General features: G+C 54.1%; 1 protein-coding gene across 2 annotated transcripts in view; it reads left to right on the top strand.

Annotated features, from left to right (window-relative positions):
* The first annotated feature begins 7,257 nt into the window (after positions 1-7,257).
* Positions 7,258-17,820, top strand: part of TAF4 (TATA-box binding protein associated factor 4) — an 86,341-nt gene continuing 75,778 nt past the window's right edge. The window contains exons 1-2 of one of the 2 annotated variants that reach the window (XM_053574169.1): positions 7,258-7,551; positions 7,627-8,625. In XM_053574169.1, coding sequence (XP_053430144.1) covers positions 7,275-7,551; positions 7,627-8,625 — 1,276 coding nt within the window. In that variant the 5' untranslated portion in view covers positions 7,258-7,274. Of the gene's footprint in view, positions 8,626-17,820 lie in introns of both variants that reach the window. The other variant, XM_053574168.1, reaches the window with a different exon arrangement.

Genomic DNA, 17,820 nt, shown 5'->3' with positions numbered 1-17,820 from the left:
TGGTTGCAGCCGTCATTGTTGTTTGACGGGCCTGGGCTGGATTCAAATCTGCCAGCTCAGGTGTATGTGGCTGGCGCCTTAGACGCTTAAGCCACAGGCGCCAAGTCTATTTTTAAAATCTTTTCATTTGTTAAAAGCACATTTTCCTTTATCTCAGTGGTTATAGTTGCAATAGTTACTTTAAAAATCCTTGTTTGATGATTCATCACCTGCATAAGGGGTCAATCTCCATTTTTTCTTGAGAATAGTTAACATTCTTTATATATTTAACACACGTGTAAAGAATGTATGTATCAACATTCTTTGTATATTCTTTTCTTTATATATTCGCTAATTTCGGATTGTATCCTCGAACATTGTGACAGATTGTGGTGACTTTACTAGAAGAGCCCTAAGTTTGTTTATTCAGAGACAGTCTCACTTGTCGCCCTCAGTAGAGTGCTATGGCGTCATAGCTCACAGCAACCTCAAACTCCTGGGCTCCAGCGATCATCCTGCCTCAGCTTCCTGAATAGATTGAGACTATGGGCACATGCCACAATGCCCGGCTGTTTTTAGAGACGGAGTCTCACTCTTGCTCAGGCTGGTCTTGGACTCCTGAGCTCAAGCAATACACCTGTCTCCCGGAGTGCTGGGATTACAGGCATGAGCCATTGCCCCTGGCCCCTGGTTTTATTTTGTGTTTGTGTTAGGAGGCCATTGAGCTGGTGGGACTCAGGCTGCCAACTGTATCCCTGGTACAGCAGCTTGAATCTCATTTCAGCAGTTGTATTCTTAGCCAAGCTACCTGGAGTCTGCCCCACAATGTGGGTCATTGGCCAGCTAGAGATTCAGGCAAAGTTTATACTTTGGGTCTTCAACTCTCGTTTCGGGGATGCCCCCTTACTTTCCAGAGGTTGCTGTCACCCCAACAGCAATCCTCCGTCAACTCCCCCCCCCACACACACACCCAGTGCTGCCTCCTCCTTCCAGGGCTGCCTCAGCCTCCCAGAGTGTTAGGATTATAGGCATGAGCCACCACACTGGGCCTTTTGTTCTTGTTTTTTGAAACAAGAGTCTTGCTCTGTCACCTCAGAAAGAGTGCAGTGGGTAGAGTGCCACAGTGCCATGATAGCTCACAGCAGCCTCAACCTCCAGGGCTCAATCGATCCTCTTGCCTCAGCCTCCTGAATGTGCATCACCATGCCAGGCTAATTTTTTCTATTTTTTATGAAAACGGGGTTTTGCTCTTGTTCAGGCTGGTCTTAAACTCCTGAGCTTAAACAATCTTTTTGCCTCAGCCTCTCAAAGTGCTAGGTTTACAGGCATGAGCTACCATGCTTGGCTAAGTTTTTGATGCTTTTGTAAAAGGTTTCATTTTGGGGACAGTTTCACTTTCTCGGCCTCAGTAGAATGCCCTAGTATCATAACTCATAGCAACCTCCAACTGTTGCGCTCAAGTGATTCTCTTGCCTTAAAGCCTCCCAAGTCACCTCACCTGGCTAATGGGTCTCATTTTAAGTTTCCTTACATATATATATTTTTTTACCTTAATTTCGAATATTTATTTACTTATTTTTTGGCACTTTTTGGCCAGGGCCGGGTTTGAACCTGCCACCTCCAGTATATGAGGCCAGCACCCTACTCGTTGAGCCACAGATGCCACCCCTTTTTTATATTCTAATTAAAATGCAATGGTCATCTCCATCTAATATTGGTGGACTCCACTCCAGGTCCAAGACTATAGCCTTGAGTCCCAGGGTGAGTCCCATCACTTATTAAACACTAAGTTTGCATTACCGTTGACTGTGGTTTGGTGGTTCTTTCAAAGCACCTGCCACAATACTAAAGGTTTTCAGGGATTGGGGCTTGGGTTTTGAGACTGGGCATGTGAACGAGGGCCACGTTACTTCAGGAATTAACTAAAGCCAACAGGCAATCCTCAGAAACCATCTGCCAGCACCGTGCTGGGCACTGTGCCTCTCCAGGTATGGAGGAGCTGGGTGTCGGCAGGCCTTCCTTCCTTGAGTTAGACTGTCCCTTGCTTGCACTCCATGCGGAGGAGGCTCACAGGAAGGCTGACCCTTGGAGTCCCGCCAGGGGAGGGCAGTTCCCTCCTGAACTTTGAAACTAGCTCCTCTCTGTGTTAAACTAGTAAAATCCATCCATGATGGCTCTCGTTAGTCATTGTGGGAGTCAGGCAAGAAGCTGTTGTAGTGAGTCACTCGAGAGTTTGTAGACAGCCCCACTCAGATCTAGGTCAGTCCAGGAGAGGAAGCAGGCCCGACTCCGACTCTAATGAGAAGGCATCTTCTTTGTGCTTGGGGTGTGGATGCAGACCTAGTCAGCTGGGGCAGCTTGGAGAGAGCGGTGCTTATCTTTCAGCTTTCGGGTCTGACTCCTGGGTTTCTGCTCCTCCCAAGAATGAGATCTTGGGCTACTGACTCCACCTCAAGCTGTAGTCTCTGGTCTGCACACCAGGCTGGGCCCGGCCTGTGGGGGGTGCTCAGGTGTTGGTCCTGGTTGCTGTTGGGTAGACGCCTGTACTATACCTGGTTGGAGTCTTGGCAGAGCCGACCTAAACATCATTTTCTTGGGAAAGCAGGGCAGGGAAGGACTGTCTTGATTGGTGGACTCCACTCTAGGTCCAAGACTACAGCGTCGAGTCCCAGGGTGAAGGGGCTGGGCAGGCCAACAAGTGCCTGCCACTTCTCAAGGGCTCTCCAGCAGAGAGAGCACTGCTGTTGAATGGTATTGCTCCCCCTCCCCTCAATTCACGTCCAGCCAGAACAGAAGGACGTGACCCTATTTGGAAGTAGGGTCTTTGCAGATACTATCAGTTATGGATCTTATCACGAAATCATTCTGGATTTGGGTGGGTTCCAAATCTAATGACTAGTGTCCTTGTAAGAACAGGAGACCACAGACATACCGAGAGGCCAGGTGAAAACAGATGGAGCCATGTGGCCACAAGCAGCCTAGGAGCACCTGGAGCCCCAGGAAGCTGGAGGCAGGAAGGACTCCACTAGTCTTCAGAGGGAGTGTGCAGCCCTGTTCAACCTTGATTTTGGACTTTTGGCTTCTAAACTGTGAGAGAATAAAATCCTATTAAGTGTGCGAGCGTGTGATGATTAATTTTGGTGAACTGAGAAATGTGCACATCTCCGTTTATGCAACAGCTGTGTGCTCATGAGTCTCTTTGGGATGTGGATCACTTCTGACCATGGGCACATCCCTCCATGAACGAGGATGTCTGCAGGCTGGGCTGGTGGAGTCACCCAGGACAGGGGACTCTCGGATCAGCCTTATGCCCACAGATACCATCTAGTGCTTATTTTTTTTTCCTTAAATTGTTTTATGGAGGTTGACAGACAAGAGAAGCACAGGTGACTACCAAACCTCTCACGCAGCAAGGCAGCACCGAGGCCACTGACTCCTGATTGTTTTCTCACACATATATATTTTTTGCAGACAGAATCTCACTTTGTTGCCCTTGGTAGAGTGCGGTGGCATCATATCTCACAGCAATCTCAAACTCTTGGGCTCAAGTGATTCTCTTGCTTCAGCCTCCTGAGTAGCTGGGATTATAGGTGCTCACAACGCCTGGCTATTTTTAAACACACTGGGGTCTCTCTCTGGCTCAGGCTGGTCTTGAACCTGTAAGCTCAGGCAATCCATCCACCTCAGCCTTGTAAGTGCTAGGATTACAGGTGTGAGCCACTGTGCCTGGGTTGTTTTCTCGTGTTTAGCGAGCATGTCTGATGCATCATGTGACTGAAAAGACCATAAACTGCTTAATAAATTTAAAAGGCCCACACAGCTGCTGGCCAGCAGGGCGGGGATGACTTGTTGTCCACAGCCTTGCATGTGTGCAGCCTGCAGGCAGTGAGGATGTGCTGTCTGGGGTTTTGCATTCTCAGAGCAAACATATTTCCACATTTAAACATGGTGCTTATAATTTATACTTGTTAATTCCCCCTTTTCTCTTTTTATACTAGGTGGAATTTTTTCTGCAGGTCATCACTAAAATCATATAGACAAAGAAAATTTGGCCTCAAGTCCTCAGAGTGGCCAAGGTTAACATGGTTAAGATGAGGGGAGGAGTCCTGCAGCTTCCTTATCCTCCAGCTCACCCAGGGGACAATGCAGAGGTAAGCAGTCTGCTGCTCCCACCTTGCCCAGGTCCTTTTGGTGCTCAGACCTTCCTGTAAGGGAAGGTGAGATGATGGGCACAGACCTTTAACCTGGCCACAGCTGCTGGGCTGCAGGTACTCCAGAGGACTTTAGGAGTCACGTCAACAAAGGCATGAATGCAGGGCGGTGCCTGTGGCTGAGTCGGTAAGGTGCCGGCCCCAAATACCGAGGGTGGTGGGTTCAAACCCGGCCCAGGCCAAAACTGCAACCAAAAAAATAGCCGGGCGCTGTGGCGGGCGCCTGTGTTCCCAGCTACTCCGGAGGCTGAGGCAAGAGTATTGCTTAAGCCCAGGAGTTGGAGGTTGCTGTGAGCTGTGTGAGGCCACGGCACTCTACTGAGGGCCATAAAGTGAGACTCTGTCTCTACCAAAAAAAAAAAAAAAAGGCATGAATGCAGGAGGTGAAGACTTTGAAGATGGCACCACTGACTTTTATTAAGGCAGCAGTGAACTTTTTTTTAAAAACAGTCTCACTTTATCGCGCTTGGTAGAGTGCTGTGGCATCACAGCTCATAGCAACCGCCAACTCCTGGGCTTAGGCAATTCTCTTGCCTCAGCCTCCTGAGTAGCTGGGACTACAGGTGCCCACCACAATGCCTGGCTTTTTTTTGTTGTTGTTGCAGTTTGGCTGGGGCCGGGGCCGGGGCCGGGGCCGGGTTTGAACCTATCACCCTTAGTATATGGGGCCGGTGTCCTACCCACTGAGCCACAGGTGCCGCCTGGCAGCAGTGAACTTCAGTGGTTCTCAATCTTCCTAATGCTGCAATGTATTTTCATTGTTAAAAAGGGGTTGCAACCCACAGGTTGAGAACCGCTGATAAAGGGTGGGGGCACGAGCATGGGAAGTCCCAAAGCTATGTGGGCCTTTGGGACCTGGGAGTCTCTCTGATGTGACATCCGCATTGCTCTGCTTTGTTTTTTTTTTTTTTTTTTTTTTAATTTGGCCGGGGCTGGGTTTGAACCCACCACCTCCGGCATATGGGACCGGTGCCCTACCCGCTGAGCCACAGGCGCCGCCCCATTGCTCTGCTTTGTAGCACAGCTGTTTGCTTTCTTCTGCTCTGACTCCAACCTGAGGGGTCAGGCTGTACCTGGTGTTTCCTACTATACAAGTGGCACTGCCTATGGTCTGGCCTGACCCACTTAGAAATATTCTAATTAAGGCCAGGCCTGCACCTCTAATCCTATCAATCTGGGAGGCTGAGGTGGGAGGACTGTTTGAGGCCAGGAGTCAAGACCAATGTGAGCAACAGTGAAACCCCATCTCTACAACAGAAAAAGGAAAATTAGCCCAGCATGGAAATATGCAGCTGTAGTCTCAGCTGCTTTGGAGGCTGAGGCGGGAGGATCCCTTGAGGCCAGGCCTTTTGAGGCAGCAGTGCCCTGTGTGATGCCACTGGACTCTATCTGGGGCGACAGCGTGAGACTGTCTTGGAAAAAAATTCTAATTATTTTCTGACAGTTAAAAATTCCAAGATTTTACATGTAAATTCAAATTTCTGCACTTTTTGGAAAATTAGATCAGAGCTCTGGCATGCCCTGCTTCCCCTGCCTGCGCACACTTTCCCCCACCCGCTGCTTCTTCACACGGGGTTGTTCTGGACCTTTCTTGCTTTCTGGGGGCTAAGGCCCAACTACAAAATTCCGGTTGTACATTGATAGGATTTCTCCTAACACTCTTCCCTAGGCTCCAATCTGCACTGCTCTTAGCTGCTGTTGTGGAGAACAGCGGGGGAGGAGAGATGTCTTCCAGCTGTCAGTCCATCAGTCCAAAAGGCCATGATGGGGTCCTGCACACGGGTCCGGTTACACTCTCGTTTTCAGAGCCAAGGAGTTCCTTTTGCTAAAGCAATAAAAAACCCACCTCTTTAATACGCCCACTGCCCCACTGTGCTGAGGTCCGTGCTCATTAGAGCCCTGGTCTCCTCGGCAGTGAGGACGACTCTGGTGCTTCTGCGTTACCAGTGAGGTCTGAGGCAAGCAATTCTGCCTGGGAACTGTTTTGGGGCTTTTACGAAAAAGTGGGAGAGAAGAAAACCACCAGAAATGTCCAATAACACCATCTTTTGGTAAAACAAACCACCTGGGAAGAGGGGGCTGGAACTTCAACTGAAATACTCCTATAAGGAAGGTTCTGGTCAACATTAATAGTTAGTTTACTCCAACCAACCTCCGAAAAGTAAATGGAGAGCAAACATTTACTTTCAGGAATTCCAGCTTCGTACTTGGGGACCCCATTTCGCGCTTGGCGGGCACCGTCCTCTTACCCAGTGGCGTGTCTGGGGCCTTGTCCAGGCGGCAGCCTCCCTGGGGGCCGGACACCCCGGGAACGTCCCCGCGGCCTCAAAGATGGACGGCGAGCCCGAGGGCAGCCTCCATTGAAGGGCGAGGCCGGCCGAGCGCCCAGACCCTCCCCACTGCCCCGAGCTCGGCCGGCCGGGGGGCGGTGCCAGTTCCCCCGGCCCGAAGCGCGGAGGCCTAGACCCTCACCGCCTGGCTCCCGCGCCCCTGCCTGCCCCGGCGCAAATCGCGGCCCCCCGAGCCGCAGCACGTTCCCTGGCCGTCCCGGCGGCGCTCCCGGCCCGCAGGCGCTGTCCCCGGGCAGGCTCCGCGCCACCGCCGCCGCCACCACCGCGCACAACGGCCCGCCCGGCCACGACGCCGCCCGGCGTCTCGTCAGCCCCGCCGCAGCCATTTTGGAGCGGGCGCAGACAAAGGGCCAGGCCCCGCCGCCATCCTCGTGGTCCCGGAACAGCCCCGTTCCCAGACCACGTCCCGCCCGGTCACCCTAGCACCCGGCTCAGCAGCCCAATCCCGGACCCCAGCCCCGGACCCCAGGCACCGAAACCCGGCCGCCCGCCCGCGCCCGGATCTAGCGCTCGCAGCCATTGGCCGCGCCTTTTAAGCGCGCGCGGCAGCCAATGGGCGGCGCCGACTGCCCGCGCCTGCGCACGCTGGCCCGCCCCGCCCCGCCTGCCGCGCGCCCCCGCCCCCGCCGGCCGCGCGCCGCCCCCCGCCCGCCCCGCGCCCGCCCCGCGCGGCGCCTCCTCCTCGCCCAGGCGCGCTCGGCCGAGCGGCGGCGGCGGCGGCCGAGGAAAAAAGATGGCGGCGGGCTCGGATCTGCTGGACGAGGTCTTCTTCAACAGCGAGGTGGACGAGAAAGTGGTGAGCGACCTGGTGGGCTCGCTCGAGTCGCAGCTGGCGGCCAGCGCGGCCCACCACCACCACCTGGCGCCGCGCACGCCCGAGGTGCGGGCCGCGGCCGCCGGCGCGCTCGGGAACCATGTTGTGAGCGGCAGCCCGGCCGGAGCCGCGGGCGCCGGGGCGGCCGCCCCCGCCGAGGGCGCGCCCGGAGCGGCGCCGGAGCCGCCCCCCGCAGGTAGAGCGCGGCCGGGGGGCGGGGGGCCGCGGCGCCCGCGCCCCCGCTCACCACGCCGCCCCCTTGTCCCCGCAGGGCCCGCGCCGCCCGCCGCGAAGCTGAGGCCGCCGCCCGAGGGCAGCGCGGGGGCCTGCGCCCCGGGGCCCGTCGCCGCCGCCGCGGGGCCCGAGCCCGCCGCCGGTCCCGCCAAGCCCGCCGGCCCCGCCGCGCTGGCCGCCCGCGCCGGCCCGGGCCCCGGTCCCGGCCCCGGTCCCGGCCCCGGCCCCGGCCCCGGCCCCGGCAAACCCGCCGGCCTCGGCGCCGCGCAAACTTTGAATGGGAGCGCCGCGCTGCTGAACTCGCACCACGCCGCCGCACCTGCTGTCAGCCTGGTCAACAACGGGCCCGCGCTGCTGCCGCTGCCCAAGCCCGCCGCCCCCGGCACTGTCATCCAGACGCCCCCCTTCTTGGGTGCTGCTGCCGCGCCCCCTGCGCCCGCGCCCGCCGCGCCCTCGCCCCCCGCCACCCCCGCGCCCGCGCCCTCCGCACCGCCCCCGGCGCCCGCGACCGCGACCCTGGCCCGGCCGCCCGGCCACCCGCCTGGACCCTCAGCCGCCGCCCCCGCCGCGCCGCCCGCTGCCGCCCAGAACGGGGGCAGCGCCGCGGCCGCCCCGGCCCCTGCCGCGGCTGCCGGGGGCCCCGCGGGGGTCAGCAGTCAGCCGGGGCCCGGTGCGCCTTCTGCGGCGCCCGCGCCGGGGGTCAAGGCCGAGTCTCCTAAGACGGTGGTGCAGGCGGCGCCCCCGCCGACTCAGACCCTGGCGGCCAGCGGCCCGGCCAGCACAGCAGCCAGCATGATCATCGGGCCAACTATGCAAGGGACGCTGCCCAGCCCGGCCGGCGTCCCACCGCCCGCCCCCGGGACCCCCACGGGGCTGCCCAAAGGCACCGCCGGCGCCCCGACTCAGAGCCTGCCCCGCACGCCCGCGGCCACTACCGGCGGGATCCGTGCCACCCTGACGCCCACCGTGCTGGCTCCGCGCCTGCCGCAGCCGCCACAGAATCCCACTAACATCCAGAACTTCCAGCTGCCCCCAGGTGAGTGGACGCGCCGGGCTGAGCGAAGGGCGGGTCCGAGAGCCGCGCCTACTGCCAGTTCCAGGAAGTTCTCAGCTGGTGGAAGGCTAGGGTCATCCCTTGGTCTGGCAGGCAGGCAGGCGCTGTGGCTGGAGCAGCCTGGGGGTGGGGGGTGCTGGTGTGCATTCTGTGTCCAGGTGTGGGCCTGGCGGGGTGGCAGTGTGTGAGTGGGTGTGCGCGGCAGGCAGCTTCCCCTGTTCTTCCTGTCCCTGACGTCCTGGTTGGTTGTCTGTGCCTGGGTCCTGGTCTGCATTTCAAAGTTTTCCAACAGAGATTCCTACTTGAGTGGGCCCTCCTGTTCCCAGCGAGACCAGGTGTCTGGCCCGGCACAGTTCAGGCATGTGCCTGGGTCTGCTGCTTCCCTGGTGTTGGAGCCAGGCCCAGCAGTGTGGGCTTCCTTGCCTAGTTTCTGCAGTTAGGTATGTGGCCCGTGTCCTCACTGGGCTCCCTGCTTTTCTGGGACTCTGGTTTAGGAATCCCCCCTTGTATAGGTGAGGTCCTGCAAGGTGACGTCCCTCCTTGAGATGTCTCTGCTGCCACTGGGAAGGCAGGGAGAGATGTTGGGGTTCGCTCTGGAGAGTCTCAGCAGGCAGCCTTCCTGCAAACCCTGCTCTGGAGTAGTATCTCAGCCCCTTGTGTCTCACGGTCCTTTCTGTGCAGTGACCGTGCCTGAAGGAACATCTAGTGACTTTTGTTGCTGTTCTCTGGGGGGGGGGTCATTGGTGAGCAGATGCTGTCTGTTCCATGCAGGGGTTGCGGGTGGGCCAGGTGACATTGGAGGCCAGCACATTGACAGGTGGTGCTCCAGACTCAGGGACCACTTCAACCTGCAGTTTGCTGTCTCTGCTGTCAGCACTGTGGCTCCTTAGGACCCAGCTCCTTGCCGGCAGTGCACACCGGCCTGCTTTTGTTTGGGCATCCTCTGGGAGGAGCGTCCTGCCTTCTCCCGTGCCCTCCGCCCAGCCTTCCTGGACGCAAGTGCTGAGCTTCTGGAGAGCTCCTCCCCAGTCTGTAGTAGCGTGTGCCGTGCAGTTGTAGCAGGGCGCCGCGGTGGCAGCAGTAGTAGGAACAGCAAGGAAAACATCGGTCCCTCCCTCATCCCCTCGTGCTTTCTGAAGAGAGCTGTTGGTCACTCTGGAAACAGTGCTGGATCTTCAGAAGTGAGAGGCTGTGAGCATGTGATGGGGATCTGCTCTGTAGGGCCGCACCAGGGACTCTGCTGGAAGGGCATGCCTGGGTGGCCGCAGGGCCTCCGCACTCTGGGGAGGAGGAAGGATCTGAGCTACCCAAGAGGTGCCAAGATGCTTGTTATGACTAACTTGGGGGCACTGAAGAGTTTGTAGGGGTGTTTCCTCGAAAGCTTTGTTTTGCTTGTTATGTGTAACTTTGACCTGGTGGAAAATATGGCTGATCGTTAGTAATGTTTTAGAAAGGCAGTGTGTGGTTGTCATCCCTTTCATAAGGATCGTGATGCTTTCTATTCACTTGTAAAAACATCCCTCCAGCCATCCTCAGAGCCAGAATGTGCCCATGTGCCCATGTGCCCTGTCATGGTCTGAAGTTGGGGCCAGGTCCCCACTGCATTTCTTGGGCAGTTATGGGACTGGCCTGTGAAGCTGGCTCCCTCCTCTTGCTCTGAGCCTCCACGCAGGTAAAGCGCCCCCCTTTCTTATCTGGGGAGGAGGAAGATGCAGTTCCAAAAGGGCTCCTCTGTAGTCTGTGTCATGATCCATCCTAAGACCCACTTCCATCTTCTGTTGAAGGTTAGCTGTATTTGACAAGATAACCTGAAAGATATCCGTCAAGTGTGGACTCCTTGCATGAGTTCTCATGAGTTTTTTTGAGACAGAGTCTCACTTTGTCGCCCTAGGTAGAGTGTCATGGCTTCACAGCTCACAGCAACCTCCAGCTCCTGGGCTTAGGCGATTCTCTTGCCTCAGCCTCCTGAGTGGCTGGGACTACAGGCACCCACCCCACGCCCGGCTATTTTTTATTTTTGTTGTTGTTGTTGCAGTTTGGCCGGGGCTGGGTTCGAACCCACCACCCTCGGTATATGGGGCTGGCGCCCTACTCACTGAGCCACAGGCGCCGCCCTCTCATAAGTCTTTGCATTAGTCCCCATGTATGTGAGTGCAAAGAACAGCTCATCATGACATTTAGGTGACAATGCTGAGAGCAGTGCTTTAAAGGGGTAGAATGCTTTCTAGAAAAGATTCACATCTCTTTATGTCTCCCTTCAGTTGAACTGCTGATGAGGAACTTTGTGTTATTTATTTTAATAACAGCGAAATCAAAAAAGTATAGTTATAGCTACTAATAATGGCCCAAACCACAGTACTATTTTTAAATAGTATAACTTAACTTTTAAAATTACAATGGCAATTGTAAGTATTCTGGTTGTATCTTACAGTTGATCAAGGAGAGAGTATTAAATTCTTCTAGTTGATGTTTTCCTTAGAAGGAAATCTTTCATAATAAAAATGTTTAGAACCAAGGTGGAAGTAACTCTTCCTTGGCCCATAACTCATTCTTGTTACAAGTAAGTGGACCTGGGAGGTGCAGGGTGGGCCTGCCCCACAGTCGCACGTCGATGTCAAGTGGAGTAACAGGTGGGTGGCAATTGCACTGAGTGTGAAAGGGCCTCCTCCCAGTGCCTTCCCTTTGTGGAGGTCCCTGGTGTGGGCAGGTCCACCCTGAACTCTTGGAGGCCACGTCTCTGGCTATCAGTATGTTTTATCCCCATAGCTTGTGTGTTGAATTTGGCTTTAGCAAACTCAGTCCTGATATTCCCTGTCCGGGATGGTTTTGTAAAGAGACACTTATGTTAATATAATTGTAATTTGCTGGCTTGAGGTGCTAGAGTCTAAATTTTATTCACTCAAATAAAAAATAAAAATACAAAAAAACAAAAATAAGAAAAAAATAAGAAGACACAAGTCTTTTAACAAGATCATTGCAGTTGTCCCAAGAAAACTGAAAGGCACCAGTTATGTGTAGCTGAATATAGTTATAATGTCAGAGTAATATTATGATTATAGTGAAAAGAAAAAAGTGATGTGACACCAAAATTAGCATGTGCATAAATGGCTTTGGAAAGATCTTTTTGGATAGGTATTGTTAAAGATGCTCTTTTATAAAGGTTATCTTTTGGCATGGCGATTTGGCATCGTTTTTAGTATGCCGCTGTTCATGTGCATTCTGCTTTTGTGGAGAATTTATCCTGTTGCTCCAAGATTTGGCTGCGGCGTAGATTCCCATCCCAGGAAGAAAACCATTGCCTGGGGGTATGGACAAGTTGCTCACTTTAAAAGAAAAGCTCCCCAGGTTAGTATGCTTGTAAGGACAGGTGTCTAGGGCATTGGTTCCCATCCATGGTGAGTTGCATTATTTGTTTGTGGGGAAAGGGAGAAGAGTCCACTGGTAGCTGTTGCACTGTTTGGGCCGGGGCTCGTCCCCCACCTGGGTGGCAGAGTGTAGAATACCACTCGGAGTTATGGGGACTGGACATTCTGGCGGCTAACTATGGCAGTAAGTGCTTTGGCATAAGGGACGCTCTTAGAAGATTAGATTTTGCTACTTGAGGGCACTGTTGCTGTTGGACTTGGAGAGAGCAGATTGTTCCACAGAGCCTCAGTCTCCCCAGCCATCAGGCAGGCAGGATCAGCCGTGTGGTGGAGTGTGAAGCCCCGTCAGGCTGAGTGGCACACAGCTCCAGGCAGCACTTACATCCATGCCCCTGCTCAGTCCATCCATTTTTCACTGTTTTTTATGCATGTTGCTGTGGAAGTAGAAATGTTGTAAGGGCAGCTGTGTTTAAATCAAACCTGTGTTCCTCTGGGACGTTCTCTCTCTGGGGTGGTAGCTGACTGGCTGTAAGTAAGCAAGTTGCCGAGGTAGTCACAGGTGGGTCACTCTGGGTCATCATTGCCCTTCTACTGACATGGGGTGTGTGTGCAGTGGCCTGCAGAGAGTGAGCCTGGGTCATGGGCTTGGTTTAGACCAAAATCCTTAACCCAGCTTTCCTCTTGATATACTAAGGTAACAGTGACATTTGAAAAGAACAAAGAAAAGTAACTTCTCGGGAGCTGTCCACGGACAGCACCTGACAGCTCTGCTGTGGGACAGAGGTGGCCGCCTGTGCCTTTCCCATGCCTGCCAAGGTCAGGGGACAGGTAGCTACTCCTGCCCTCCTGTTTGGTCATCTTGTCTTTAGGATGAACAGAGTCATCTTGGTGACTGGGGTTGGGATGGAACTCAAGAACCTTTGGGTGTCTCTTGGAGCTGGTGGCCCTCATGGTTTAGTGACAGCCAGGAAGCAGTCCTGTCACACTCTGGAAGCTTCTGTTCTCCTATTTTTTTTTTTTTTTTTTTTTTGAGACAGAGTCTCACTTTGTTGCCCTTGGTAGAGTGCCAGCAACCTCAAACTCTTTGGCTCAAGTGATTCTCTTGCCTCAGCCTCCCAAGTAGATGGGACTACACGTGCCCACCATGACGCCCGGCTATTTTTTTTAGAAATGAGGGCTTGCTCTGGGTTTAGGCTGGTCTTGAACCTGTGAGCTCAGGTAATCCAATTGCCTCAGCCTCCCAGAGTGCTGGGATTGCAAACATGAGCCAGCACACCTGGCCCTGTTCTCCTGTCCTTGTGCCTGTGGACTGTGTTTATGCAGGAGTATGTGACTGTGAACAGGTGATGACTTTCTGGGTCCTTTATGTTAACCGCAAAGGGTAGATCCCTATTTGTTGGGGCCCCAATGAAGCCACTTAGGAAAGTAGTGTCCTGGCCCACGTAGGTGGTTGGTGAATTGGAGGGAGGGCGAAAGTGCCTAGGGAAGCTGGCCCTGTTCCTTCCAGGGCAGAGGGCAAAGGGCAGAGCCACCCTGGCTCTCAGAATTGTCTCTGAGCTCCCAGCTGTGCTGTGAGGAGCTGCCCTTAAATCTGCTCAGGGAGTCTAATGGATGGTGTCTGATCAGAGCATTACTGACCCTGCTCAGCAGGACAGAGCAGTAGGGCGTGTGCTCTGCTTCCTTGAAGTCAAAACACAGTTAAGGTGGTTCCTGGTGCGTTTCCAGAGTCTTTCTCAGTGTATAAATGTGAGCTTTCTTCCATTTAAATGATAAATTTGAAGAAGGCTTTTATAAATAGCTGGTTACATGTGAGTTGATCAAAACATAATTAACAACTGTTTTTGAAAATCTTGAAGCAGAGATTTAAAAGGACTCTGGAGAAACTTGCCTGAGATTTGGGTAATTTGCATCGTTTTCAGAAGTGCTTTCTTTTCCTTGGTTAATGCTGAGCAGAGCCTGAGACCTAATATTTCCTCTCTAGGCCCTCCCCTAGGGAGCTTGTTTTAGGCTGCAGGTTCACTGGATTTTATTTACTCAGGCCCTTTTCAGTGAAAAAACAGTTAAGTTAAAAAAAAAAAAAAAAGCGAGGGAGTTGTTTTGGTGGGGGCCCTTCTGTTCTGGGGGTTGTGCACCTGGTAGCCTCTTGGACCCTTCTGGCAGGTGGGCTGGAGGCTGCCATGGTATCGCGGCATCGTCATTTGCAAATGTGGGTACAGCTGCTTTTCAAAACTTTTTACCCAGAAGGGTTTTGTGACATTGCTGTGAAGTAGATCAGGTACTGTAAAGTTATGTTTGAAAATCGGTGGTTTGTATTTCCATAGTTGGGCCATGAAAGCTTTGAATTAAAATTTTTGATTTGTATATATCCTTGGATTTTGCAGTAAGGAATTAAAACTTTCTCTTTTTTTCTTGCTTTTTTTTTTTGCAGTTTTTGGCTGGGGCCGGGTTTGAACCCACCACCTCCAGTATATGGGGCATGTGCCCTACTCCTTTGAGCCAGAGGCGCCACCCAGGAATTAAAACTTTCAAAAAGAAATGCATTGGCCACGATTAGGACTTTTCCCCCTTTTGAGAAAGTGCATGTCAGGCCCTGTTTGTCCCTGAACTGTCTCTTTGGATAGAAGGGTGGTGGGAACCTGTGCTCAGGGCTCCCTTGGGAGCGGTGGGAGAAGTGGGGAGGATGGGAGCTCCTTTGTAGCCCTGTGGGTCTGTCAAGCTAAGTTAGACTTTTGTTTGTCCTTTCTGAGAGTTTTGATGGGACCATTCTGTTAATTCACTGGGCATTACCTGGAAGTGTGGCCGTGGGAAGGTACACGCTTGCTTCTTTTTGCCCCCAAACTTGTGAGAAGAGTGTGACCAGACAGGGGCACGTTGAGGTAGGGTGGTATTGGGGCAAGTGGACCTCAGGGGGGCCATTTCCGAGTGTATTCCAACTCCAGAGGTCAGTAAATCCCTAAAACAGTTTTTTTTGTGGACATTAGGCTTTAGAACAAGGGCCCAGCAGTAAGAAGGTCTGTAGCTCCCAAGGGAGTTGTTTTGGGAGGAGGGGGTCAGAGGTCTGCGTGGACAGAGCTGGACACAAGAGCTGAGCCATCCTCCTGGTGGTGTGTGGCTCAGAGTCTTTGGGGTGGATGGGTCTGCTGGAGTGCTTGGGGGAGAGGCACTGCCGTGGTGAGCTGGCCATGTGTGTATGTGTGTGCGTGCGCCTCTGTGTGTGCGTGTGTGTGTGCGCGCGCTCAGCTTTCGTCTTTGTGCTGAAGTGTTGGGACAGCGGCCTGTGGAAAGTCCTTACAAGCAGTGTTTTCGGGTTCGGTGCCTGTGGCTCAAGCGGCTAAGGTGCCAGCCACGTAACACCTGAACTGGCGGGTTTGAATCCAGCGCAGGTAGCCAAACAACAATGACGGCTGCAACCAAAAAAAAAAAAAAATTAGCCAGGTGTTGTGGCAGGCACCTGTAGTCCCAGCTACTTGGGAGGTGGAGGCAAGAGAATCACTTGAGCCCAGGAGTTGGAGGTTGCTATGAGCTGTAGTGTCACAGCACTCTACCCAGGGTGACAGCTTGAGGCTCTGTCTCAAAAAAAAAAAAAAAATAATAATAGTGTTTTGGGTCCCACAGAGGAGCTTTGTCTTTGTGGTTTTTGTGTGAGCCACATGCAGGCCACGTAGATAGCAGCACCCGGCGTTCACCAGGATGGCAGCTTTGTAAAGAGGAGGCACGGTGCTGTTGTCTGCAGCACTGTGACCGTGGTGTGTTAAGGGTGAACAGGAAAGCATGCCCGATTGGCTTTGTATGCAGAACTCTAAGTATTATAAAATTACTAGTCGCTTCTTTTCCAACCTGATTTTTCTGATTATAAAATTAGTTTGTATTTACGATAGTGTAGAAAGTAAAGAAAACCACAAAGGAAAAAATGAAGTCACTTGGAATTGCATCTTGTCCAGACAGTGGACCTTTTGGGGTGTGTCACTTCTGCCTGTGTTCACAGCAGATCTGTTCTGTATTAATGATTTTTACAGAATTAGGGCCATGCCACTATCCTGAAGGCCTGTGCTATGCCAGGTCCTGCTTTGTCCTGGGGTGCGTGTCCTTCCCCATGCCGCAGGCCCCCTGCCAGGGTGCTGGGCTGCCTGACAGGTGACATCTTTACACTCGCTCTGTGTGCCCAAGAGATTGAGTGTTCCCAGGCTTTGGTACAGACTCTTTACCAGTTTACCCTTTTAAAACCATTGCCAAAATACGACTTTTTAGAAACCAGTCCATTCCAAAGGAAGAAGTATGTGTGGTTTGTTTTAACATGTGTCTCTTTGAAATTAGACCTTGTTCATTTGGATGTTGGCTGTTTATCCCACCTGCGTGAGTGCATTCTAGGGGTATGTGTTGGGCCAGTGAGGGTGCTGGGGACTCGCTGGGGGGCCCAGGCTGATAGCCCTGCTCTTGGCGTGCACATAGTGGGGAGCCCGACAGTTAGCAGGATGCAGGAGCAGGCGTGTCAGGTTGTGTGCGTGCCTGTGCTAAAAGGGGGCTGCTGGGGAGGGTGGTCAGGGAAGGCCTTTCCTAGGAGGCTGAGGGACCAGAAGAGAGCAGCCAAGTGCCTCCTGAGACCTGTGTCCAGGCTGAGGAAGGAGCAGGTGTAGAGGGCCCTGCTGATCACAAGGAAGGTCCAGAGCCAGGCACAGCCGGGCACAGGCTCAGGGGAGCATTGCATGGCAGGCCTGCAGGGGTGTAAGTTTGTCTCTGGTGCCTCAGGGGTGTTCTAAGTGGGGGGTGGTGGAGTTTGAGTCATGTTTGAGGTCTCTTTGTGTCTGGGCTGTGGCTTGCTGGGTGGCAGGGGCTGGGTGAGGTATAGGTGCCCTGCAGGCCTTGCTGATGGGCTCAAGGGAAGGGTGAGTTGAGACAGGGCCTGGAGGGTGTGGGCCATGTTTGAGATACATTCCCGAGGCGAGGGAGCACAGGGAGCAGGCAGCAGAGGTCAGAGGCCAGCATTTGGGCATCTTGGCATTGATGGTGCTATGGTCATGGCCAGCTGAGGTCCCACGAGTGAGTGGCTACAAGAGCCATAGAGGGCTGTCCCTGGAGAGCTCTGGTGGTTTAGAGGTCTGGGAGGAATGATCAGGGAGAAGCAGGTGCTGGGGCCGGCAGGTGAGGGCGGGGGACTGTGGTGGCCTGGAGGAAGCTCTACTGCCCCTTTGGGAAGACAGATTTGGCCCTGTCGTTGCTGAGCACCTTCTGGCCCCGTGTGAGCTGCGGGTGTCTTGGCAGGTTGGCCCTCGTGCTGTATTGGTGCACATGGCCACACTCTGTAATGTCTGGAGCTGTAAGGCTAATGAGGAGACCCCCCCCACCCCCAAACCCCCCTTGTGAAGACCCAGAGGTTTGTGAAGGCAAACGGCTTTTCAGAGACCCGGTGGTCCCTCGAGGGAGCCTGCCACTCCTTCTGTGTGACTCTCATTTTGTACCTTAGAGATAGCGGAGACGGCTTGTACGGGGGGAGTGTAGAAGGAGATGTCTTGAGTCAGTGTGGTGCAGGGCCACCTGGTGCCCAGAGATGACGCCAGGCAGCCTATTTGTTAGGCGTGTGGCCTTCCCAGCTGGCACAGTGCACTGAGTCTGAGGGTCTCACCCTCCGAGTCACCTGGTGGTCTCCACAGGCTCTGTTCTGCCCCGCCCTTCAGACCTTGGGTTCCTCCTGCCTCCTGCGTGGCAGCTCCTGTCGTCTCTGGGCCACGCCATCCACCTGGCCGAGGCCCATCTCTGTCAGGTCTGGCTGTTCTGGCTAGCGGGCAGCACGTGGTCACGAGGCAGCCCCAGGTCC

The sequence above is a fragment of the Nycticebus coucang genome, chromosome 21 (genome assembly GCF_027406575.1).
Source record: "Nycticebus coucang isolate mNycCou1 chromosome 21, mNycCou1.pri, whole genome shotgun sequence".
Taxonomy (NCBI): Eukaryota; Metazoa; Chordata; class Mammalia; order Primates; family Lorisidae; genus Nycticebus; species Nycticebus coucang.
Note: the sequence above shows the minus strand (reverse complement) of the source record. Positions and strands in the feature narration are given on the sequence as shown.